The 27,501-nt window shown below is 38.7% G+C and overlaps 1 protein-coding gene across 2 annotated transcripts in view; it reads right to left on the bottom strand.

The window, feature by feature from the left end:
• Positions 1 to 27,501, bottom strand: part of Tasor (transcription activation suppressor) — a 101,731-nt gene that overhangs the window by 38,338 nt on the left and 35,892 nt on the right. For both annotated transcript variants that reach the window (XM_045135735.1, XM_045135736.1), the window contains exons 12-15: positions 17,606 to 17,678; positions 17,447 to 17,518; positions 15,524 to 16,225; positions 11,438 to 11,841 (exon numbers count right to left, since the gene is read on the bottom strand). In XM_045135735.1, the coding sequence (XP_044991670.1) occupies positions 11,438 to 11,841; positions 15,524 to 16,225; positions 17,447 to 17,518; positions 17,606 to 17,678 (1,251 nt within the window). The remainder of the gene's footprint in view (positions 1 to 11,437; positions 11,842 to 15,523; positions 16,226 to 17,446; positions 17,519 to 17,605; positions 17,679 to 27,501) is intronic.

Below are 27,501 nucleotides of genomic sequence, written 5' to 3'. Positions count from 1 at the left end.
GACATCAACCCCTGGCCAACATAAGGTGGACAACAGCAACAGGAGAGTGTGCCAAACATTGGCTTGGGGAAACTGGCTGTAACACCCATAAGCCTGCCACAACAATACACATCCTCCAGGAGGCGTTAATTCCCAAATCTCCATCAGCTGGGAACTTAGCATTTAGAACAACTAAGTTTATGGGAGACACCTAAATCAAATCACCACAATGGTCATAGCTTAAAAAAAAAAAGATATTAAATATCTAAATAATCTACACCACTGTTTTTTTAAGCTCTTTATTTATTTGCTTGTATGAAAGAGAGAAAGAGAGAGACAGATAGAGAATGTGTACACCAGGGCCTCCAGCCAGTGCAAACTCCTTGTGCATCTGGCTTACATGGGTACTGGGGAATCGAACCTGGCTCCTTAGGCTTCACAGGCAAGCGCCTTAACTACTAAGTCATCTTTCCAACACCCACTACTGTTCCCCCCCCCCCCCCCCCCGGTAGAGTCTCATTCTGGCTCAGGCTGACCTGGAATTCACTATGTAGTCTCAGGGTGGCCTCCTACCTCTGCTCCCTAGTGCTGGGATTAAAGGTGTGTGCCACCACGCCCGGCTTGGTTTCTTTTTTTAATTAGATTGATTACAATAGATTTCTTTTTCAAGATTGATGTAAAAGTAACAAATACAAAATTTTTAACTTTATAAACTTATTGGGCACATTGAGTTAAATTTTTTTTTTCACAGAGATTCCAGAAAATAAAATCACCCCAAAATAGTGAAATTCAGAATCTGGGTAAGATTATATGTGTATAATAAAAATATGTGTGTGTATACTTAATTACATACATATCATCATCTAGGCTAAAAACCCAAACATTGAGACAGTGACATCTGTTTCCTGCTTTTCTTAAGTAATTAACATACTTGAGTAAATAATATATTTGCCTTACAGACACATACAAATCAACCATTAAGAATGTTTTATAGGGCTGGAGAGATGGCTTAGTGGTTAAGCAGAAGGGGGCACACACATCTGGAGTTCGTTTGCAGTGGCTGGAGGCCCTGGCGCACCCATTCTCTCTCCCTCTCTCTCTCTCCCCCCTCTCCCTCCCTCCCTCCCTCCTTCTCTCTCTCTCTCTCTCCCTCTCTGTATGTTGCTCTCAAATACATAATAAATAAATAAATAATTTTAAAAAATGTTTTATAAACCGGGCATGGTAGCACACGCATTTCATCTCAGCACTCAAGAGGCAGAGGTAGAAGGATCACAGTGAGTTTGAGACCACCCTGAGACACCATACTGAATTCGAGGCCAGTGTGGGCTAGAGCAGGACTCTACCTCACAAAACAGCAATGATGACAACAACAACAACAAAAACAATCAAAATGGTGGGAGAGAAGACAGTGGTTAAGGAGTTCCTTTGTAGTGGCTTAGAAGCCCTAGCACACCCATTCTGTGTCTGTCTTTTCTTTCTGCCTCTCTCTGCTTACAAATAAATGAATAAATAAGATATTAAAAAACAAAAAACAGGGCTGGAGAAATGGATTAGCAGCTAAGGTGCTTGCCTATAAAGCCAAAGGACCCAGGTTCAATTCCTAAGGACCCACTTAAGCCAGATGCACAAGGTGATACAAGTGTCTGGAGTTTGTTTGCAGTGAATGGAGGCCCTGGAACATGCATTGATTCTCTCTCTGCCTCTTTCTCTCAAATAAATAAATAAATAAAACAGGGCTGGGGAGGCAGCTTAGCGGTTAAGACGCTTGCCTGTGAAGCAGGTTTGATTCTCTAGGACCAACGTAAGCCAGATGCACAAGGTGGCACATGCAGCTGGAGTTTATTTGCAGCAACTGACGACCTTGGCATACCCAGTCTCTCTACCCCTCCTGTCTGTCTCAAATAAATTAATTTTTTTTAAAGGGGGGACTGGAGAGATGGCTTAGTGGTTAAGACACTTGCCTGAGAAGCCAAAGGACCCAGATTCAATTCCCCAATACCCATGTAAGCCAGATGCACACGGTGGCGCATGCATCTGGAGTGGCTGAAGGATGCAACTGGAGTGGCTGAACGTTCTGGTGTGCCCATTCTCCTCTCATCCCCATCTGTCTTTATCTCTTTCGCTCTCCAATAAATAAATAATTTTTTAAATTGACACATTTTAAAACTACAAAAAATTATTGGGTCTTTACATTACTACTAACATTGGTTTATAAGTGAATACCCATATGGTTAAAAAATATCAAATTAGGTTATATCTTCCTCAATTTAAAACATAATTAAAATTTTAAATGAAAGATGCCTCTCTCCTCTTAATAGTACATGTAACATGTTCTTGTTATGTCTAAGACTGGCTAGCCATAGTCAGTATACTAACATGCTTCATGTAACGAAACCTATGGCTGTTAAGCGTTCTAATTTATATAAAAAAAACAAACAAACCATGTTTTGAAGGTGATATTTTAAGATGCTATTAGGTTGTTAAAAACAGGTTTATAATATATTTAAACATTTCATCACTGTGCTTTTGGCTTTAAACTTCTTCATACTTACTGTAATAATAAACATGTTTGTATACCATCCTTTTTTTTTTTTTTTTTTTTTTTAAGGTAGAGTCTTGCTTTAGCCCAGACTGACCTAGAATTCACTATGTAGTTTTGGGCTGTCCTCAAACTCACAGTGATCCCCCTACTACTGCCTCCCAAATGCTGGGATTAAAGGTGTGTGCCACCATGCCTGGCTGTATACCAATTTTTATTTTTTTTTATTTTTATTTTTTAATTTATTTATTTGAGAGCGACAGACACAGAGAGAAAGACAGATAGAGGGAGAGAGAGAGAATGGGTGCGCCAGGGCTTCCAGTCTCTGCAAACGAACTCCAGATGTGTGCGCCCCCTTGTGCATCTGGCTAACGTGGGACCTGGGGAGCCGAGCCTTGAACCGGGGTCCTTAGGCTTCACAGGCAAGCGCTTAACCACTAAGCCATCTCTCCAGCCCTGTATACCAATTTTAATTCTACTTCTAGTTATAGTGATTTAAATCTTAAAAACTACAAGGTTTTTATATTTTAAAAAAAGGTTATAAAGGTTGACATAAAAAACCACAAGGACTTCCAGTAAAGATTAATGCACAGCAGGCAGGCATGCCAAAGCAAACTAGGGAGGAAATAAGCAGAAAAACAGTAAAATATACTCTTCTACTAAAAAGTGAAGGTGTATAAGAAATTATCAACCTCAGCAGATAAGCAGGAGAGAACCAGGCAGAAGCAGCTCCAGCAAGTGGTGTGAGTCTGCATAGCCTCCAGGCTCTACCTGAGCCCCCAGGATAAGCCAAGTGAAGGGACTTTGTTGTACTCACACTAGCCTACCTGCAAAGTCAAGAAACATGAAGGAGAAGACAGCAGGGGACCAGCTGAACAGCTAGTGAAGAGGATTGTAAGGAACAGCCAAGCAGCTCCATTACAACTTCAGGCATCCTCCACAGCCACTCCACCCCTTCCCCAACTGCCAGCACCTACAACCACTGGAGACCTGGAGAAGGAAGTGATCTACACAGTATCCAGCATATGCAATCAGAGCAATAGAACCACTAACCCAGCCAGCTTAGCTGAGCCCATGGCGCAGTAAAGAGGGACCCAAGCAGGCACACAGCATGTCTGAAACCAAAGCCATTTCAAAAGGTAACATAACAGGGCTTAGTTACACCAGGTCAGTATCCACCAAAAAAGCCTGGTATATAGGCCTGCATTAGAAGTGCTAATTGTACCTTCGTCAGATCAGGGCAGGTTATGTGCTAGATTTGATTGAGACAGTCAGCTTTGCCATTCTTTTTTTTTTGGTTTTTCAAGGTAGGGTTTCACTCTAGTCCAGGCTGACCTGGAATTAACTATGTAGTTTCAGGGTGGCTTTGAACTCATGGTAATCCACCTACCTCTGCCTCCCAAGTGCTGGGACTAAAGGTGTGCACCACCATGCCCGGCAAATTTGCCATTCTTAAATAAGCTATATTTTGGAGTTGTCCTTTGTTGGTTCCTGATTTATAGTGCCTTTGTGGTACTATTCTATTATTCCTGGGGGCAGGGTCTCACATAGCCGCAGGCCAACCTGTAACAATTTACAGACCAGAATCTCAGTCTTCCAGTTAACAGGATTGAGAATATGGGGCAAAACACATCCTTAGGGACTTTGACTTTGTTAGATTATGTATGTTCTAATACCCACTCTTACATAAATACTCCATGCTGCTTTTGATTAAATGTGTATATTGTCCAGTTGAATTTTAGAATTTCCCGGTATTTTGTTCCTTCTGGCCTACTACAACACTTGCATAGCAAGGAAACCCAATATCTAGGGTCACTTCTGTTGTTATTCTGGGAGCCATTTAAAAGCCACACCTGGCACCTTATTCTCTTACCCTGAAGATATATAACATCAGATTTATACATCTAAAAATGCAGACTGGGCATGGTGTCACACGCCTTTAATACCAGCACTTGGGAGACAGATGTAATAAAATCAGCATGAGTTCAAGGCCCGCCTGAGACTATATAATGAATTCCAAGTCAGCCTGGGCTACAATGAGACCCTACCTTGGGGGGAAAAATACTGCAGATACTTAGAAAACCCAAGCATCAAATAATTGCAAGATGTAAAAAATCTCTATATTTTAATATAAGAAACACAAAATAGCAAGACATTTTAATTTCATCAAAAATGATGAATCCATCAGAAATGACCTCCTATGAGACTGATTTAGATGAAATGCCTGACAAAGATTTCAAAAGGATGATTATAACTATGTTCAAGGAAATCAGAGAAAAAGAAAATCAAAGGAACCAAAGAAAACAAACTCCTAAAAGAGAACACAAGAAATCAACTTAATGAAATAAAAAGGTCAATACAAGACATGAGTAAGGAAACAGAAATACTAAAGAAAAACAAAATCTCTGTAGAAAGTCTCACAAACACAATGGATGAAGGAGAGAACAGAAAATCTAAATTAGAAGACCAGAAGGCAGATCTAATATAGTCTAACAAAGAGAAAGACAAGCTAATGTATGAATGGGAATTTCAAGACATTTGGGACACTATGAAGAGATCAAACTTAAGAATTCAGGGTATAGTAGAAAGAGAAGAATTTCAGTCCAAAGGCATAGTAGGGGTTTTCAAAAGAATCTCTCCTCACCATATTATAATTAAGCTAGTAAACACACAGATGAAAGCAAATATATTGAAAGCAGTTAGAGATAAGAATCAAGTCATATACGAAAGCAAGCCCATTATTCAACACAACCTGTAAAAATCAGAAAGGCTTGGAATGATATATTCCAAGTTCTGAAAGATAACAACTGTCAACCAAGAATACTTTATCTAACAAAGCTATCCATCCAAAGTGATGGAGAAGTAAGGACATTCCACAACAAAAACTGGTATTATATGACCACTAAGCCAACTCTACATAAAATACTTGAAGAGATCCTTCACACTGAAAAGAAAGGAAAACACACATGAGGAAATAGGAAAATATAAACCATACTCAAATAACAGTTAATACAAGAGAGTAAAGGGAATACAGGAAGTAACAAAGCAAGAAGAATGGTGAGAATACATATTTACCTTTCCATAATAACTGTTAATACCAATGGTGTCAATGCCCCAACCAAAACACATAGGCTTGCAGACTGGATTAACAGTAAGAATCCTGTTTGTTGCCTCTAAGAAACTCACCTCTCCAGAAAAGACAGATATTACCTTAGGATAAAAGGATGGAAAATAGTATTTCAAACAAATGGGACTAGGAAACATGAAGGTGTTGCTATCCTATTATCAGATAGGATAAACCTCAAACCAACATTAGTGAAGAAGAAATATAAAAAAAGGTCACTGTGTATTAATTACAGGGGAAACAAAAATCAACAGGAAGACACTATAATTCTACACATATATGCACCTAACAAGGATATTCCCAATTTCATCAAACACTACTAGACTTAGGGTCACAGATAGCACCAGCACAATTGTAGTGGTGACTTCAATACCCCACTCTTCATCAACTGATAGATCATCTTGGCAAAAAATAAACAAGAGAGACAGCTGCATTAATTGAAGTCATGGAACAAATGGACCTATCAGATACCTACTAAACATTCCATCCAAATGCTGCAGAATACACAGTCTTCTCAGCAACACATGGAACAATCTCTAATAGACCATGTGTTAGGACACAAAGCAAATCTTAACAAATACAGGAAAACTATTAGTAATTGCTTGTACTCTATCTGATCATAATGGAGCTAAACTAAAAAATAGGAACAAGAAGAACTATACAACCTACACAAAATCAGGGAAACTAAACAGTACACTACTGAGTGATAAATGTGTCATTGAAGAAATCAAAAAGGAAATTAAAAAATTCATAGAATCAAATGCTAGTAAGAACACAACATACAAAAACTTTTGGGAAACAATGAAGGCAGGCCTGAGAGAGAAATTTATAGCTTTAAGTACCTATATTAATATTAGAAAAGTCGCAAGCAAACATATTAATGCTTCTCCTTAAAGCCTTGGGAAAAAAAACGGCAAACCAAAAATCAGTAGACAGAAAGAAATAATAAAGATTAGGGCAGAAATTAATGAAATAGAAACAAAAAAATTACTAAGAATCAATGAAAGGATAAACAGAATTGATAAACCTTTAGCAAATCTGAGCAAAAGAGAGAAGAGGCAGACATTAATAAAATTAAAGATGCAAAAGGTACTATTACAACAGATACCAAAGAAATTCAGAAAATCATGAGGACATATTTTAAGAACATATATTCTACTAAATTTGAAATGGATGATTTTCTAGATTTATATGACCTACCAAAATTAAATCAAGATGAGATAAACCATTTAGAAGATCTATAACAAGTATGGAGATCTAAACAGTTATGTGTGTGTATATGTATATGCATGTGTACATGTGTGTGTGTGTGTGTTTATGTATGTATGCATGCATTTTTTTTTCCCTAGGCCCAGATGGATTCACTGGTAAATTCTACCGGACCTTTATGGAAGAACTAATACCAGTGCTTCTCAAACTTTTCCATAAAGTAGAAAAGGAATACTATCAAACTCCTATTAAGACAGCATCACCCTGATACCAAAACCAGACAAAGAACAAAGAGAAAATTACATACCAATCTCCCTCATTAACATAGATGCAAAAATTCTCAACAAAATATTGGCAAACAGAATACAAGAATATATCAAACTATCATTCACCCCACCCAAGTAGGCTTTACACATACAGGAATGGTTAAACATACACAAATTGATAAATATAATACATTATATAAATGGACTGAAGGACAAAAAAAATCACATGATCATCTCAATAGATGTAGAAAAGACATTTGACAAAATCCAATATCCCACTATGGTAAAAGTCCTAAAGAAACTGGGAAGGACAATATCTAAACATAAAAAAGGCTATTTGTGACAAACCTATAGCCAACATAATACTAAAAGGGGAAAAGCTGGAAGCTTTTCCACTAAAATCAGGAACTCAATCATGAAGATGTGATACATTTATACAATGCAATTCTATTAAGCAACAAGGAAAATGGAATTATGGAATTTGCAGAGAAATGGATGGACTTGGAAAGGGTTATATTTGGTGAGGTAACCCAGGCTCAGAATGTCAAGCATCTCATGTACTCTCATATATGGATCCAAGCTACAAATGTTTGGACTGGTATGTGAACTAGAATAAAATTCAGTAGCAGAGGCCAGTGAGCTAGAAGGGGCTATAAGGGAGGGAGGAAAAAGGAGGATGGCATTGCATATATGAAAGTAGAAAAACAGAATACTGATGGTGGAAAGGCCTAAGTGAGGTCAGGAGAAGATACTGAGTAAAGGAAGGGTTGGGGGAGGATTAATCAAAATCTCAGAGGGTATGAATTAGACATATGGAAACCTATATTTTTGGACAATGGTATACCCAGAAGCCATAGATTGTTACTAGAAAATTTTCAGTGTCAGGGATGGGATACCTTCCAGTAAGTAGTTTCCCAGGGAGGTCCCTGATACCCCTAAAACAATACAGGCCATTGCCGAGACACTTAGTTTCCCACCAGAAATATATGGTAAATCCCTACTGCTGAAGACTCCACATGCTTGGGCTGCAAGGTCACTGAAAAATCCTGCTAGAACTCAGCTGATAACCTCCTCCATGTAGACCAGCTGATAGAAAGCTGGAAAAAGTTATACTGCTGCATGCAGCTCAATGGGAGAGAGACAGCAGAAATAAACAGTGGCCTTACGTTTGGCCAGCCAGGCCAAAAGCGCCAACAGATGCAATAGTGGCATGTCTGTATGGGGGAACAACCTCTCTCTAATTAGACTAGAGCCTGCTCCATGGGAGGGAATACATGCCTAATAGTGAAAAACCTTAAAAAGAAAACATGGGAGAAGTCATAAGCCCTAGGAGTGTAACATCTGCTGTTGTCTAGCTAAATGCACATATTATGCTCACCAAACTGACCAGTAAGCACTTCTCTCAATGTTCATACCCATGTATTAATGCTACTCTCACTTGTGGTTAGAGAACCTTCTCTTTTCAGATGGCAATGACCTCTGGGATGACTCAAAAGGCACCACAGGGGTGAGAAGTGACAAAGAAGCGTTCAGCACTGAAACATCTCTATCACACCTTCCAAGGCTCAGGGTCCATTACGGAAGAGGTGACAGAAAGAATGTAAGAGCCAAAGGAAGGGTAGGACTCCTCACAACGTGACCCTCCAGACACAAAATAGCCTGGATATCCAAGACCTCACAGTGCCTGAAACTACCATCACAAGACCATCATAATAGGAGGAAAAGATGATGACACCAAAATAAAAGAGACTGATTGAAAGGGGGAGGGTATATGATGGAGAGTGGAGCTGCAAAGGGGAAAGTGGGGGGAGGCAGAGGAAATTACCATGGTTTATTGTCTATAATTATGGAAGTCGCAATAAAATTTTTTTTTAAAAGAAAACAAATAACAATAAATGCTGGCAAGGATGTGGGAAAAGAGACTCCTTCTACAGCCATTGTGGAAATCAGTGTGGAGGATTATACTAAGTGAGGTAACCCAGGCCCAGAAAGATAAGTGCCACATGTTCTCTCTGTTATATGGATCATAGCTACAAAATGTTTAGATTTGTATGTGATTTAGTGTAAAAATCAGTTGCAGAGACCAGTGAGCTAGAAAAAAGCTATAAAGGAGGGAGGGCAGGGGAGGACTTAAGGGGATGGTAATGTATATATGTATTTAGATGGACAGATTACTGGGAGTGCAACGGCCTAAGCGAAGTCATGGGAAAAACAGAGTAAAAAAGAAGGGTGGAGGGAGGGTTAACCAAAATTCAAGATGTCATGAATATGCCATATGGAAACCTATGTTTCTGGATAATAACACACCCAGAAGCCATAGACTGGCAATAACAAAATTTTAGTGCCAGGGATGCAATGCCTTCTAGTGAGTCACTGGCCAGGGAGGTCCTTGATGCCTCCAAAACATTACAAGGCATTGTTGAGGCTATTCATTCCTCATCAGAAACAAATAGTAAAACCCTATTTGCTCAAGACTCCACATGCCTGGGCTATAAGGTCACTGAGAAACCAAGCTGAAACTGAACTGAAAACCTACTTTTAGACCAGCTGACAGAAAGCTGAAAAAAGCAGCACTGCTTGCAGCCCTATGGGGGAGAGAAGTCATCAGCAGTGAAAACAGTGGCCATGCAAGCCTTAAGTTTGGCCAATCAGGCCAAATGATAGAATAGGTACAATAATGGCATGTCTGTTTTGGGGGAAACCAACTGGTCTTTAACTGGACTGGAGACCTGCTCCATGGGACGGAATACATACCTGGTACTGAAAACCTAATCAAAAGCCCATGGCAGGGGAGGTCATAAGCTCTAGGTGTATAATGCCAGCTCTTGTCTGGCCAGACACACACACACACACACACACACACACACACCAAAATGCTCACCAAACTGCCCTGCACGCACTTTACTTAATGTTTATTCCCATATACTAATGCTATTCTCACTTTCATTAGACAGGCTTTTCTTTTCAGATGATAGTGACCTCTAGGATGTTCCAAAAGGCACCATACTGCTGAGAAGTGACAGATGAGTATTCCGCACTGAAATATCTATATTCTGTCTTCCAAGGCTCAGGGTCCATTGCAGAAGAGGTGGCAGAAAGAATATAAGAGGTAAAGGAAGGATAGGATTGCTTACGATGCAATCGTTCAAACAGAAAAATCCATGACCTTGTCGTGCCTAGAACTACCTTCAAAAGACCCTCATAATAGGAGGAAAAGATGATGACATCAAAATAAGAGATTGAGAGAGGGAGGGAATATGATTGGATTTGTGAAGGGGAAAGTGGAGGATGGAATGGAATTATAATGGTTTATTGTCTTTATTATGGAAGCTGTCACTTAAAAAAAGTTAAAGGCATTTGCCTGTGAAGCCAAAGAACGCAGATTCAATTCCCCAGGACCCACATAAACCAGATGCACAAGGGGCACATGCATCTGGAGTTTGTATGCAATGGCTATAGGCCCTGGCATGCCCATTTTCTGTCTTTCTTCTCTCTATCCATCTCATTCTCTGCTTGCAAATAAATAAATAATTTTTTTAAAAAAATTAAGTAACTTATGATAACATGAGTGAACATAAAAGTCTGGTTCTCTCTTGCCTTAATTGCTTATGATATACTCATAAGCCTAAGAATAAATATGCTATGGGCCAAGATTCAGTGCCTCTGATCACAGTTGGGACAGAGAGCCCCTGGCTCCTCAATTCTGTATATCTAGTTGTTTGTGTATGCATTGCCATCCCTCTTATATGACCTGAACCCTGAAGCACTGGCCACAGCATGAAACAATATGGAATCAACTCCCAATCTGCCAATCATTCCCTCAGCCTTAAATTTATCCTAACAGGTAAAACTAGTTCCAAGCAGGCTGGAAAATGGTAACTTCACTGTTTATCTCTTTGTAACAAAGAAAGCTTACAACCACACTTGTGGATAGGCAGTTTTACTCAGGCTTATCTTAGTTTTGTTTGTTTGGCACACATATGTGCATACACCAGAGGACAACCTGTTGCTCTTTAAATACACCATCCACTTCTTTTTCAGACAGGGTTTCTCAATGGCCAAGGAGGTCACCAATAAGCCTACAATGGCTAGCCAGCAAGCCCAGGGGATCCTCCTATTTCTGCCACCCCCGCACCAGAATTACAGGTGCACATCACTGCCTAACATTTTTATGTGGGTTCTGGGGACTTAGGTTCTCATGCTTACAAGTTACAAGGCAAGTACTTTACCAACTGAGCTATCTCCCAGCCCTCTCTTAGTTCTCTGACAAACACACTAACAAGACCAAACAAAGACAGCAAAAAAGACATGGCTTACTTCTTTCAAATGAAGCTTATGGTCAGTGCCTACTTCACAGGCAGAAAGAGCAGGATACTTCAAAGATGCCGCTTCAGCTTCTAGCAATGGGCTCGGGGTACCCTTAAAATGTACATTTTCAATTTTTGTACAAGTAGACTGCTCATAGTCTTTCTTATCTAGAGTGGAGTTCAGCTCATACTCATGTTTTTGCCTTAGATCTTCATAGGCATCAGTGGTACTCAATCCCAAAGCTTTGTTGACTGTGTCTGTTAGGGATGTATCTGAGTGGCGTCCATGTGAGAGTGTTTCTGACAGCCAATTGCAAATCTTATGTATGTCAGTAAAACCAGAGGTGCAGGTATCCTGCTGCTGTAATCTTAAGTCAGGTTCACGGCCAAGTAAGCCAACTGGCTGTGGGGACTCTGAAAGAAAAGAAAAAAACATGTATTGAAGTTTAAAGACAGAAAACTAAGCTATGTAATGAGTTCAAAGACAGCCTGGGTAACATGAAACCCTGTCTCCAAAACAACTTTGAAAAGGAAAGAGGAAGACAGGCAAGACAAAGTAGTAGCCAGTGTATGTATTAAACAAACAACAACAAAAATCAAATAAACATATCTTTTAAAAAAAAAAATTTCTAAAATAAGGTCTTGCTCTAGCCCAGGCTGATCTGGAATTCACCATGTACTCGCAGGGTGGCCTCACATTTTACAGCAATTCTCCTACCTCTGGCTCCTGAGTGCTGCGATTAAAAGCTTATGCCACCATTCCTGACTAAATACACCTTAACTTGTAAAACATGGGTAGGAAATAAAATATTTGGGACTTAGATTTCAAATATACCCATTCTTTACTTTAAAAATATAACTGCTTCTGAAACTTTGCATATAGCCCAAAACTTCTACTAGGTGAAAATTAATACTTGTCATTACGCATTCTACTAATAACCTCAATTCCAAGAAGTATATGTAATATTAATAGCCATGTGCACATGCGCACACAAATGCCATGTTATGCATACACACACAGTGTTACACATGTACAAGCACACAAATTCTACTTTCAGAAACAAAAATGCATATAAAATGACTAAAAAGTTAATAAGACCCCTAAAAACCCAAGTCTGGCATTCATAATAGTTTTAGTTTAACCATTTGTACTTCTTCCCTTGGTATTTCTCCTTTGGTTTATTGTAATGAGAATGGCCTTCTCACCATTCCAATTACTGAAGCCCAACTTTTCTACACACAGAGAATTAGTCAGTGACCAACTAAACAAGTATGTTATTTATAGAGATCGAAGAAATAGAGCACAGTTCAGAACAATACTTTGGATCAGTAAGAACATCGTCTCTATCTTCAGGTAACATTATTTAAATCATCTAAGATGTTTTCCTCATCTGCAAAATGAGGACAATAATGCCTACTTAAGAACTGAACAAATCCAGCGCTAAAGAACCTGACCCATTAAGCACTTCACTCTCATGACACAGGTCAACAGGTTCCTATGACAGGTCCAGCCAAAGATAAAGGGAACCGAGAATATTAGGGAGCAGATAGTCAGACAGCTGAGGAAAGATGTGATGTGTGAGGATGGAAAAGCTAGGAGGGGTTTTATGAATACAAGGAAAGGAAGTAAGCCTTAGCCAAGAGCAAGCAAAAGAGAGTGCTGAACACTGCCAGACCTGGCTAGTCTGTCATAAGCCTTGAAAAGCAAAGTACCGAAGATGACACTGGTCTCAGCAATACTGAAATCAGTCAAAGAAATTTATGGAGTCTAGCCTCTCCACTAAGCGGGCAGAACAGACAAGGGCAAAAAGAGATACACAAGTCAAGTAAAGAAAAAACCCTGACAGCTATAACAGACAATAGTACTGTTAAGTAGAACATTTTAGAGTGACTAAAATGTTTCCTATCTGTACTGTCCAAAAGATGGATAGCTATTTTATTTCATTTTAATTAATTTAAACAAATAACATAGGTATGGTGAATACCACATTGGTTAATTTAAGTATAAAGAAAGTAAAGGTGCCAGTATATTGAAGATCTGGAATCCCAGCTACTTGAGAAGTCAAGGTAAAAGGATTACAAGTTCAAGGGTCATCCTGGGCTATAGAGTGAATTACAGGCCAGCCTGGGCAACTTAGCTCACTATCTCAGAAAGCAAGAAAGCATTTAGTGGGCAAGTGTTTGCTTAGCATGTACAAGGTTTTTGGTTCAGTAAAACCCCAACATTGTAGAGAGCAGTCATGTCAGAAAGTCAGGACTTGGGCCGGAGAGATGACTTAGCAGTGTGCTTGCCTGTGAAGCCTAAGGACCCAGGTTTGATTCTTCAGTATACACATAAACCAGATGCACAAGGTAGCACATGCATCTGGAGTTCATTTGCAGTGGCAATAGGGCCTGGCACAGCCATTAAAAAAAAAAAAGTCAGGAATCAAGGCCTGGCATGGTGGTACACACCTTTAATCCCAGCACATAAGACTGCTGTGAGTTCAAGGCCAGCCTAAGCTACAGTGTGACCCTACCTCAAAAAAAAAAAAAAAAAAAAAAAAAGGTCAGGACTCAAATACAGATCACCAAAAACATAAGTTTGATAAGAACACTAATTACCCAACCTAGTCAGAGATAAAATGCATTTGAAAATAAAGGAAATGTTTCACTAAGGTGGACGGATAGTCAGATCTGCCATTATCAGTAATACCAGCACGTGCACATGCACACACACAACTCATTTTTTATGTTTTAGACTAATCAGAATAAAACTATTAAAAGCACAGATGAAGAGTATTTTAACTTACTTGCAGTACTTAAAATAAGTATGCTGGGGGTGTAGTTCAGTGGCAGTGTGCTTGCCTAGCATGTATGAGGCATGGGTTCAATCCCTAGCACTACCACAAAAACACCTATTCAAGATGAGCCTTCCCATTGACTGAAACAATACACAAAACAAGAAAGCAAGAATTATATGTATCTAGGAAATCCCAGTTTAAAGCTTATAAGATACCTTTCATTCAGCAACATCATTTAAAAAAAAATTGCAATGATATTCAATAGTAAAAAGAATAATGTATATAGGAGTCATGATTTCAAGCTTTACTTAGAAGTGTAACATCTGAATATACCCTAAACCAAAAAGTCAGAAATCTAACACACCAGGTCAAATAGTTCCTATACAGGATCAGACAGTAAATACTGTGGTCTTTATGGGTTTGTTGCAACTTTGCTATATAATAAATGAATGGCCATGATTATATTCTAACATAAATTTCTTTATGAAATGGGGGGGAGGCAGGTGGACATGGTGGCTCACACCTATCCCAGCACTAAGAAGATGAGGTATGAGGATTGCTACAAATTTGTGGTCAGCCTGAGCTACACAGTGAATCTGGAGCCTGCCAGAGCTCCAGGGTGAGACCTTGTCTCAAAACCAGAGTGGAAGAGGTAACAGAAACAACCTAAGGGCCAGAGGATGGGCAGGAGATTCTATATACAAATTTGACTTACTGCTATATTCATGACCTCACAACAGCTGTCATTACCTGAATAATATTGGTCCCATCAACATGCCATTATGGATAGCAAAAGAGGGCTGGAGAAATGGCTTAGCAGTTTAAGGCATTTGCCTGTGAAACCAAAGGACTCAGGTTTGATTCCCCAGGACCCATGTAAGCCACATGCACAATGCACAAGGGGCACATACATCTGGAGTTCGTTTGCAGTGGCTGGAGGCCCTGGGTTGCCCATTCTGTCTCTCTTCTATCTCTGTTTGCAAATAAATAAATAAAATTAACAATAACAAAAAGATGGCAAAAGAAAAAATATGATGTTGAAACAGAAGAGGGACTGGAGGGAAGGGATTCAGTAGAAGGGGCATGGGATATGTGAAAGACAGGGACTAGAGAGAGTGATAGAAGGGGATGATGATAAAAATACAGAATGTACATATTTAAGTTTTCGATTTCAAAAGAGATTTAAAGATCCCAAACAAAAAGTCAAACTTTCTAGTTTGTCCCTCTGGCTTTAAAATATGTAAATCCCTGTACCACAGGAAAGAACTAATGCTCTATATCTTATTTACCCAAAAAGTAGTGGTGTTGTTTACCTTCATATAGATGGTAATTTTCAGAAAAATTACTGGTTTTAGCAAACTTTCTCACGTTCTCAGGAACATCTTCAAGCTTCCTCTTCAAGAGATTTTTGCTCTTCATGTCTTCTGTGTCTGTGTCCCCACTCACATGTTTTTTCTTACACTGAATTAAATTAATCAATTCTTTGACTCTATCTTTATCATAATCCAGAGAATGACATGACTTTTGCTTTTCAGGGTTAATCATTTCACCTCTTGCACTATTTCGCCTTCCACATTTCATCTTTGTTACACTCATTTCTTCTTCCTGACCTTCATAGTCTGGAAGTGGACTAAACTGTAGCCGCCTTCTATTTTCTTCAAATAACTCTTTTAATTGAGAAATAGGTAACTGATATACTTCTGGCTGGAAAATGTAGGTATGCAAACAGTCATCAATGTGGGATTTATTTCTTGGAGCTGAGTATAAGAACTTTTTGTCATCTAATCGTGAATCATATGAAAACATGAAAAACTCTCGTTTACCTGAACCAAATCCTCGCTTAAAAAATTCACTTACGTATTTTTCAACAACAGAATGAAAATTTACAGAGTTTATAGTTTTGAATTCCTTTCGACACTGAATCAAAGAGAACTGTAAGAACTGAGCTATCTTTAAAATCTCTGGCATGCTCTCGTGCCTCTCCTGAGGTGCTGCATTGGTTGAACCTTTATGTGCTGCAAACAAACAAACAATAAAAGAAAAGTAAATCATATTAGCAATGAAGAAGCTAAGGAAGCACATATCTAACATACTGCTAAGGACAGTATCTATACATGATTATCTCCCCTGATTCACAAGAGAATACAGCAAACAAATGAGGAGCAATCTGCTAAAAATAGGCCAGTAGCAAACTACAACAAAGAAAAAACCTGCCACTGACTGAAGATGTTCCCTTCCTGTTGCCCCTAATCAACACAAACAGTAACAAAGTGGAAAGAGAAATAAATAGAGCAAACTCTGAGGCCTGAAGGATTATCAGTCCTGTAAATGACAACAAAGTCTTTTTATCTCACCAAGTAACTAGTGTAATATCCTATGAACCCTCTTCTCCATAAGCAAACATGCAAACATTTAGTAGTCACCGCTGAGAAATTCACACATAATCCAACAGTAAATCAATTACTGTGAATTTTACCTTAATGTGTATATTTAAGTTTATTGCAAAGGCAACATTTTTTTAAAAACATCAGTATCCCAGACTATCATTAACTAGGAAGGCCTGATATTTACTCTCATGCATAAAGTTCTGAGGTCACTAAAAGCTGAACACAAGAAATGAGTTTTAAAAAAAGAAAATAATGGACCAAAAAAAAAAAAACAAAACTAAAAAAAAACCCCAAGAATTTTTCTTAAAAAAATGTAGAAAAATAATGGTATAAAAACCCTTGAAATATGAACAGGAGTGGTATAGGAAGATTGCTATGAGTTCAAGACCAGCCTGGAACTACATAGTAAATTACAGGTTAGCCTGGGTTAGAGTGAGACCCTACCTTGAAAAACAAAACAGCAACAATAACAAAACCCCCCAAAACCAATGACAGCATTGGGGGGAAAAAAACAACCACAATTTTCATAGTTTAAAAAAAGTCAGGCTTTTTTTTTTTTGGGGGGGGGGTAAGAGGCAAGTTGGCATACATCCATCATCCCAGCACTTTAGGGGAACAGGCAAGACTGCCACAAGTTCAAGGCCAGTCTGTTCTACATAGCAAGTTCCAGGTCATTCGAGGCTACAATGGAAGGCACTTTCTCAAAGACCGGGAAAAAAAAAAAAGTAATATATGTTTTATGTTGCCAATTCCACTGTGTACCTCCAACATTTCCCAAATATAAACTACCTGAATTTTTTCAATGAAAATATTGGCATCTATTAACACTTCAATAAGCAAAGAACTTACAAGTAATTATGCACCTAGGTTCTTGAAACAGAAACAAAGCATGCAGGATTCGAGACTTGCCAGTCTGATGTTCTAAAAAAAACCAGACGCTAGATTCATTAACAATGTATTTTAACTTTTTTTTTTAATAATTGTGAAAAGTAAAGACAGACTACTTACCATATGGAGAAACCATCTGATAAGGAGAGAGAAGAAAAAGATATCCTCGGTCTCCCAAAGGTTTAACAAGAACCTGCATTTTGGGGAGAGGGAAATTATATCTACTTCATTATTACTCACCATAAGGTAGCACTTTCTACTAATTATAAAGAAAAAAATTACAATGATCCTTTTAGGGAAGACTGCTACATTAGTATAAAAGTTCTTTCTCTTTAGCAAGGCAAAACAAAAACATCACTAACTGCTAATGAACAAGATTCCACCAAGTGAAAACTTGGTTTTAAGCTAGAAGACAGCTCAGCAGTTAAAGGCATCTGCTTAAAAACTTGTTTTCATAATATACTAAAGAATGTTATTGAAATAATTCACCTAACTGTGAAACAAGCTTGTTAAAACTTATAATCAGTTCCTTGTCAGTTTAAATGCCATTAATTGCCATGTATGGTGGATGCTGACTATAACACATGCTTTAAAATATTGCTATTGCAAAGTTCTAAATAATCTTGAATAAAATGTGTTGCCAGAATGCAATTACACACATATTTAGTGAGCATTTTTTCACATTGCACTTTTTGACCTACCAGAAATAACTTGAAAGATAAGGAGCACAAGGCTTGATCACCAAGGTAAAGAGAAACACAAGGAACACTAGAAATTTACTTAAGACAGAAAGTTCCCCTCAAAATTTACAAAGCAACACAAATGTAAAAGCCGTCATTTATGGTAGTAAAAGATGTCAAATGAGAAGGAACAGGCAGTAACAAAAAACTGAAATTGTGGGAAATACATTTTAGGAGAGGCAACATCATGAGCTAAGGCAGCATGAAAATGACACACAGTTTGTACTTATGACTCAAGATTGAGTCTAGAAACAAAGACCAGCAGTCAGATTATAAAAGAAAAAAAAAATCCAATTTAGTCAAACTGCAAAAGTATTAACTGAAAGATCTGAGGGCACTGTGTCAGAGAAAAAGAAAACAATCTAATGTAAAACACTATTTGAAGAGCTACTAAGATACTTCACAATATCTTTTTTTTTAACCCCGAAGTAAGGTCTTGCTCTAGATCAGACCTGGAATTCACTATATAGTTTCAGGGTGGCCTTGAACTCATGGCAATCCTCCTACCTCCCAAACACTAGAATTAAACACTTCACAGTATCTTCTAAATTAAAGGATGAGTTGAACACAAAAGGTTATATGCACTCTGGAGTTTGTGTTACCTGAATAGCTATTAACAATGTAAATAATAAAGTAAGTATAAGAATTAATAATTTAAAGGACAAAAAAAAAATGACTGTGCTACTAAAAACACTACACTCAAAAGGAAAGCAGTGGGCTGGAGAGATGGCTCAGCAGTTAAAAGGCACTTGTAAGCAAAGCTTGCTGACCTGCGTTTAATTCCCAAGCCACCCATGTACGGTGGATGCAAAAACTGGTGCAAACAGCTGATGTTCCTTTACAGCAGCAAGAGGCTCTGGCACACACACAGTTACACATTTGAAGAATAAACAGATAGGGGACTTCCAGTTGAGATGGTGAAGTAGTAGCCACACAAAGCAGCTTGGGGGAAGGGGAAGACAGAAAAACCTTACATTATACTCTTCTACTGAAAAGTAAGGATGTATAAGGAAGTATTAACCCCAGCAGAGAAGCAAGAGAGACCAAGAGCTTCTACCAACCACACAACCAGCAAGAATCGGCTCCAGCAGCAGCTCTGGTAGGCAGTCCACTGGGAAAAGCTATTCACCTAGACCTGCCTGAGGTGGAGGAGCACAACCACAGAGGAGACTGTACTCTCTCCACTCACACCAGTCACTAAGTCAAAAAACCTGAAAGGAGAAAACAGGGACCAGCTGAGCAGCTCCTGAAGAAGTCAACAGAGACCAGCTGAGCAGCTCTGGAACAATTTCAAGCACCCTCTTCATGCACTCTCCGTAGCCTTCCCCTTCCCTTCCCCAATCACCAGCACCAGTTTCCACTAGAGATTTTGGGGAACCCAAGGGATCTCAGCCACACAGCATCCAGCACAGCTGATCTGAAGAGCAGATCCACTGACCAAAGCAGTCTAATTGAGCCCACAGCAAAACAAAGAGGAAACCCAGGCAGGCACTCTGCATTAGATGAGACCCAAAGCCACTACAAAAGATAATGGGGCCATCTTATACTGGGTCAATATCTGCACCAAAGCCCAGGTATACAGGTCTACACTGGAAGCACTAATTGAACTTTATAAAGCAGGACAGGTTACTTAACAAGAATCCTAGGAAGGGAAAGAGTTCACACCTAGTCCACTTACACAAAAATACGATGTGTTAGATTTGCTTGATGTACTTTTGGTCAGCTTTGCCATTCTTAAATTAATTGTGTCTTCAGATTGGCTTCTGTTGCTTGTGATAGTTCTTTATTTACAGTGCCCCTCTTTTTCCTCTTTCTTAGGGGCAGGAATTCATTAGGGCCCAGATTGACCTGGAACCCATAACAAACCAGTGCATCAGCCTCCCAGTTGTTAGGATTAAGGGTGTTAGTCACATGCCCAGCCAGTTTAGGGAATTTGGTTTTATTAGTTTTTTTCTTTCTTTCTTTTTTTTGGTTTTTCGAGGTAGGGTCTCACTCTTGCCCAGGCTGACCTGGAATTCACTCTGTAGTCTCAGGGTGGCCTCGAACTCATGGTGATCCTCCTACCTCTGCCTCCCCAGTGCCAGGATGAAAGGCGTGCGCCACCATACCCAGCTTAGTTTGTTTTAATCCCCACTCCATAGATACTACTAAACCCTACATGATGGTTTTGTTTGTGTATCTATATTGCTCAGTTTGATTTTAGAATTGTTCTGTTTTTTTCCTTCATCCAGTGTACTATTGGAATCTTTCTACAATCTCTTCTAACCACAACTTGTTTACTTTCCCCAACCAATTTTCCACACCATCTCCTCCTCTTCCCCTCCTTGTTCTCCATAAGTACAACTTTCCATAGACTCAACAACTTCTAATATCTGTGAAAACTAACAGTACCCAACTTCTCTCTTCCAGATACCTAAGCCATCTCCAACTTTATTTATTTATTTATGAGAAAGGCACAGATAGAGGGAATGGGTACACAGGGCCTCTAGTCATTGCAATCCAACTCCAAAAGCATGCATCTGTCTTTACGAGCGTACTAGGGAATTGATCCTAGGTCCTTTGGCATTGCAGGTAAGCACCTTAACCACTAAACCATCTCTCCAGCCCACCTCTAACATTTTTTCAATGTTAATGCTAACCTTCATAAGATCTCACCTTACACTGTTCCTACTTCTAAGAAATAAACACCCTAGTATATCTCTACCAGCCTTGTTCTTTCACCCACCAGCAATTACTGAAATTAAAAGAAACATGGTGCTCCCTCTTACAGCACATATACTAAAACTGGAACAACAAAAGAAACATGGTTGCTAAGAGTGGTGTCCAGTGCCTTTGATCCCAGCACATGGGAGGCAGAGGTAGAATTCCTTGAGTTTGAGGCCATCCTGAGACTACATAGTGAATTCCAGGTCAGCCTGAGCTAGAGTGAGACCCTACCTCAAAAAAGAGAGAGAGAGAGAGGGAAAGAAAGAAATAAAGAAAGAAAGAGAAAAAAGAAAAAAAAAAGGAACATTGTTGCCAAGTTGATACTAGAGTATTTACATGGCAGGCATATGCAAAAGCTTGAGTCATTCCTGCTGTTACTCTAAGAGCAAGGTAAAAGCCACACACATGGCACCTTAGGCTCCTACCCTGAAATTATGTAACTTTGACATACATGACTCAGAGTAAAGCAAGTAATTATAAAATCCAAGTATAAAATTAACTCAGGATGCAAAAATTTCTACATTATAATACAAGTTAAGTTCAAGGAAATCAAATGAATCAAAGAACAAACAAACTCCTGAGGTAATCCTAATAACACAACACCAACTTAACAAAATAAGGAGAAAGATACAAGATATGAGGAAGAAAATAGAAATACTGAAGAAATACAAGAAATGAAAAACACAGTAAATCAAATTTAAGAACTCTAGGGCTATATTGATGGCTTAGCAGTTAAGGTGCTTGCCTGTAAAACCTAAGGACTCAGGTTTGACTCTCTAGAAACCACATGATCCTGGTGCACATTTCTGGAGTGTGACTGCAGTGGCTAAAGGACCTGGCATACCAATTTTTACTCTCTCCCCATTGCTCTCTCTCTCTCTCTCAAAAAAAAAAAAAAAGCTAGCTAGGCATGGTGGCACATGCCTTTAATCCCAGCACTTGGGAGGCAGAGGTAGGAAGATCGCCATGAGTTCTAGGCCACCCTCAGACTACATAATGAAGTCCAGGTCAGCCTTGGCTAGAGTGAGACCCTATCTCGAAAAAATAAATAAATAAATAAAAATTAAATAAATAAAAAAAAACCTCTATAGAAAGTCTTACCAATAGAATAGACCAAGGAGAAGATAGAATATCTAAACAAGAAGGCAGGTGGTAGATCTACAGCATTCCAACAAAGAGAAAGACAAAGTAGGAGAAAGGTATGAATGGGGATTTCAAGACATTCTGGATACTATAAAGAACTCAAACATAAGAATTCAGGGTGTGGCAGGAAAAGAATTTCACTCGAAAGGCATAGTAGGTATTTTCAACCATATCACAGAAAATTTGTCCCAAACCAGGAAAGAGATGCCAATACAGATACAAGAAGCATTTAGAACACCAAACAGACAAGATCAGCAAAGAACCTCTCCTTGCCATATTATAATTAAACTACTGAACACACAGACCAAAGAAACTATACTGGAAGCAGTAATAGAGAAGCATCAAGTAACCTATAAAGGCAAGCCAATTAGGAGCACAGTACTCAATACAAACATTAAAAGCCAGAAGGGAGCTGGGCAAAGTACAGACCTTTAGTCCCAGCACTTGGTAGGGAGAGGCAGGAGGATTGTCATGAGTTCAAGGCCACTGTGAGACTCCACAGTGAATTCCAAGTCAGCCTGGGCTAGCCATAAGGGCTGGAGGCCCTGAGATGTCGATTCTCTTTCTCTTTTTTGTGCTCTCTCCCCCCCTCTCTCTCACCCCCTGCCTCTTTCTCACTCACTCACTCACTTACTCTCTTCAAATAAATAAATAAAATTTTTTTCAGCAAAGCTATCCATCACAATCAAGAGAAATAAAGACTTTCCACAATAAAAATAGGCTCAAGAAATATATGACCACTAAACCAGCTCTACAGAAAATACTTGAAGGGATCTATCCCATTGAAGACAAAGAAAAGCATATACATAAGACAGGAAAAAAATAAACCCTGTTCAATTAATAGTTTATACAAACAAACAAAACCAGGAAACACTACAAAAGTGAGAAGAATGGCACCTTTCAATAATAATCCTTAATATCAATGGCCTCAATGCCCCAACCAGAAAGACACAGCAAGCATGCAGACTGGATTAAAAGGCAGGTTCCTTTGGTTTATTGCCTCCAAGAAACTCACCTCTCCAGAAAAGAAAGGCAATACCTTAGGATAAAAGCATGGAAAATGGTATTTCAAGCAAATAGACACAGGAAACATGCAGGTGTTGCTATTCTAATATCAGACAGGATATACTTCAAACCATCATTGTGAGGAAAGATAAAGAAGGTCATTTTACATTCATTATCCAAGCCGGGTGTGGTGGTGCACGCCTTTAATCCTAGCACTTGGGAGGCAGAGGTAGGAGGATCACTGTGAGTTCGAGGCCAACCTGAGACTACATAGTGAATTCCAGGTCAGCTTGGGCTAGAGTGAGAATCCTCTACCCCCCAAAAAAAAATCCAACAGGAGGACTTTACAATTATAAACATATATGCATTTAAAATGGGGCTCCCAATTTCATCAAACAAACACTATTAGGCTTAAAGTCACAGATAACACCAAGCACAATTGTGGGTGATTTCAATATACCATTCTCACCAGAAGACAGGTCATCTCAGCAAAAAAACAGAGAAGTGTGTGGATTAATGACATAATAGAACAAATGAACCTGTTATCTACAGAATATTCCATCCAAATGCTGCAAAATATATTCTTTTTTTCAACAGCGAATGGAACATTCTTAAAATAGACTATATGTTAGAACACAAAGCAAATAAAGGAAATTGAAAGGATTCCTTGTATTTTAACTGATCACAATGGGATTGTGGTGGTTTGATTCAGGTGATCCCCATAAACTTTGGTGTTCTGAATGCTAGGTCCCCACCTGATGGAGATTTGGGAATTAATACCTTCAGGAGGCAGTGTATTGTTGGGGGTGGGCTTATGGGCATTAAAGCCAGTTTCCCCATGCCAGTGTTTGGCACATTCTCCTGTTCCTGTTGTCCACCTAATGTTGGCCAGGAAGTAATATATTCCCTCTGCTCATGCCATCATTTTCTCCTGCCATGATGGAGCTTCCCCTTGAGTCTGTAAGCCAAAATAAACTCATTTGTTTCCTACAAGCTGCTCTTGGGCCAGGTGATTTCTGCCAGCAATGCAAAACTGACTGCAACAGGGATTAAACTACAAATCAACAACAAGAAAAACTATAGGGCATACATAAAGTCATGGAAACTTAACAGTACACTACTGAATGGTGAATGGGTCACTGAAAAAATCAAGAATGAAATCAAAATATTCACAGAATCACTGGATAATAACACAACCTATCAAATCCTATAGGACACATGAAGACAATCCTAAGAGGGAAATTTATAGATTTAGGTCCCTACATTAAGAAATTACAGGGCTGTACAGATGACTTAGTAGTAAAGGTGCTTAGCCTAAGGACTCAGGTTCGATTCTCCAGGACCCACATAAGTCAGCTGCACAAGGGGGTGCATGTGTCTGGAGTTTGTATGAAATGGCTAGAGGCCCTGGCGTGCCCATTCTCTCTCTCTCTCTCTCTGTTTCAAATAGATAAATAAAAATAAATTTAAAAAATTAAAAGAAAAAAAGTTACAGGATGCAGAGATGATTTAGTGATTAAGATGCTTGCCTGTGAAGCCTAAAGACCCAGGTTTGATTTCCCCAGGACCCACATAATCCAGATGTACATGGTGGCAGCACATGAGTCTGAAGTTTATTTACAATACTGAGAGGTCTTAGCATACTCATTCTCTTTTCCTCCCTCCCTCTATAATAAATAAATAAATAAAAATATTTTTTAATAAAAGAAATTAGAAAGATCGCAAGTAATAGCTTAATGCTTCACCTTGAGGTCTTGGGAAATGAAATAGGAAGAAATAATAAAGATTAGGGTACAAATTAATGAAATAGAAACAACAAAAACACCAAAAACAACAACAACAACAAAAAAAAAACCCAAGGAGTCAATGAAATGAAGAGTTGGTCTGTCAAAGAATAAACAATATTAATAACCCCTCAGCAAATCTGACCAAAAGAGAAGAGTCACAAATTAATAAAATTAACAATAAAAAGGCACCATTACAGATACCAAAGAAATTCAGAAAATCACAAGGAAATATTTTAAGAACATATACTCCACTAAGTCTGAAAATCTAAAAGAAATGGATGATTTCCTAGATATATGACTTACCAAATTAAGTCATGATGAGATAAACCACTTAAACCTATAACAAGCACTGAGATCAATGCAATTATTTAAAAAAAAAAAAAAGCTGGGCATGGTGGTGCTTGCCTTTAACACTAATATTCAGAAGGCAGAGATAGGAAGATTGCTGTTAGTTCAAGGCCACCCTGAGACTACATAGTGAATTACACATCTGCCTGAGCTATAGTGAGACCTTACCTCAAAAAAACAAACAAAAAAATCCTCCCAAAAAGTCCAGGCCCAGATGGATTCACTAGTGAATTCTACCAAACCTTCACAAAATAGCACACACACCAATGCTTCTCAAATTCTTCCATACAATAGAAAAGGAAGGAATACTACAAACTCCTTTTATGAAGCCAGTATTACCCTGATACCAAAACTAGACAATGACCAAACAAAAAAGAAAGAAAGAAAACTACAGACCAATCTCTCTCCTGAACATAGATTCTCAATAGAATACTGGCAAATAGAATAGAAGAATATATCAAACAACATCATTCACCCTGGCCAGGTAGGTTTTGTCCAAGAGATGCAGAGAAGATTCAACATATGTAAATCGATAAATGTAACACACAATATAAATGGACTGAGGGACAAAAATCACATGATCATCTCAATATATACAAAAAAGGCATTTTACAAAATCCAGCATCACTTCATGAAAAAAAAAAAAATCCCAAAGAAACTTGGGTCAGTCGGAAAATATCTCAACATAATAAAGGCTATCAATGGCAAACCGATGGCCAATATTATTATAAATGAGGAAAGCCTTAATGCATTTCCACTAAAATCAAGAAAAAGACAAGGATGTCCACTGTCCCCACTTTTTTTTTTTGGTTTTTCAAGGTAGGGTCTCACTCTGGTCCTGGCTGACCTGGAATTAACTCTGTCATCTCAGGGTGGCCTTGAACAATCCTCCTACCTCTGCCTCCCAAGTGCTGGGATTAAAGGCGTGCGCCACCACGCCCGGCTCCCACTTTTATTTAATATTGTATAGTAAGACTAAAAGTCTTAGCTATAACAATGAGACTCAAATAAAAAGGATACAAATAGGAAAGGAAGAGTTCAGATTATCTTTATTTGCAGATGATATGATTCTATACATAAGGGACCCTAAAAACTCTACCAAAAAACTCCTTAAGAGTTGATAAACACTTTTAGCAAATAGCAGGATACAAAATAAGCACATATAAATTGGAAATCTTCCCATATACTAACAACAAACATGCCAAGGATAAAATCAGGGAAATACTCCCATTCATAATTGCCTCAAAAAGTAAATAAAGTACCTTGGAATAAACCTAACTAAGGAAGTGAAGAGTCTCCACAATGAAAACTTTAAGACACTAGGAAATGGACAGCATCCATGTTCCTGCATTAGAAGAATCAATAATGTGAAAATGTCAACTCTACCAAAAATAATCTATACAGTTAATGTAATCACCATCAAAATTCCAAAGGAATTCTTCACTGAAGTGGAAAAACAATCCAAATATTCATTTGGAAGCACACACACAAAAAGACAGAGTAGCCCAAACAATTCTGAGACACAAAAATAAGGCTGGTAGTAGTACCATATCTGATTTTATGATATATTACAGAGCCACAGTTAACAAAAACAATATGAAGCCGGGTGTGGTGGCACATGCCTTTAATCCCAGCACTCGGGAGGAGGCAGTGGTAGGAGGATCGCCATGAGTTTGAGGCTACCCTGAGACTACATAGTGAATTCTAGGTCAGCCTGAGCTACAGTGAAACCCTTCCTCACAAACAAAAATAAACAACAGCAGCAGCAACAACAAAAACCACAAACAGCATGGTATTGGCACAAAAACAGACATGTAGATCAATGGAACAAAATAGTGGATCCAGATGTAAGCCCCGGAAGCTGCAGCTATCTGATTTTTGACCAAAATGCCAAAAACATTCATTGGAGTTGACTCCCTCTTTAATAAATTGTGCTGGAAAAACTGGGTATCTATATGTAGAAGGATGAAAATAGATCCTTACCTCTCTCCATGCACAAGAATCAAGTCTAAATGGATCAAAGACCTGAATATCAGACCTAAAACTGCTTGAGTAAAAAGTAGGGAAAACACTTCAACACAGCAATGACTTTCTGAATGTAACTCCAGTTGTTCAGGGAGTAAACCACTAATCAACCACTGGCAAGTCAAGAAATTAAAAAGCTTTTATACATTAGAGGACATTGTAAATAGCAAAGAGGCAAAATACAGAATGGGGAAAAAAAAACCTTTGCCACTTACACATCTGACAAAGGATTAATATCCAGGGTATACAAAGAACTCAAAAG

The sequence above is a fragment of the Jaculus jaculus genome, chromosome 16, assembly GCF_020740685.1.
Source record: "Jaculus jaculus isolate mJacJac1 chromosome 16, mJacJac1.mat.Y.cur, whole genome shotgun sequence".
NCBI classification, from domain to species: domain Eukaryota; kingdom Metazoa; phylum Chordata; class Mammalia; order Rodentia; family Dipodidae; genus Jaculus; species Jaculus jaculus.
Note: the sequence above shows the minus strand (reverse complement) of the source record. Positions and strands in the feature narration are given on the sequence as shown.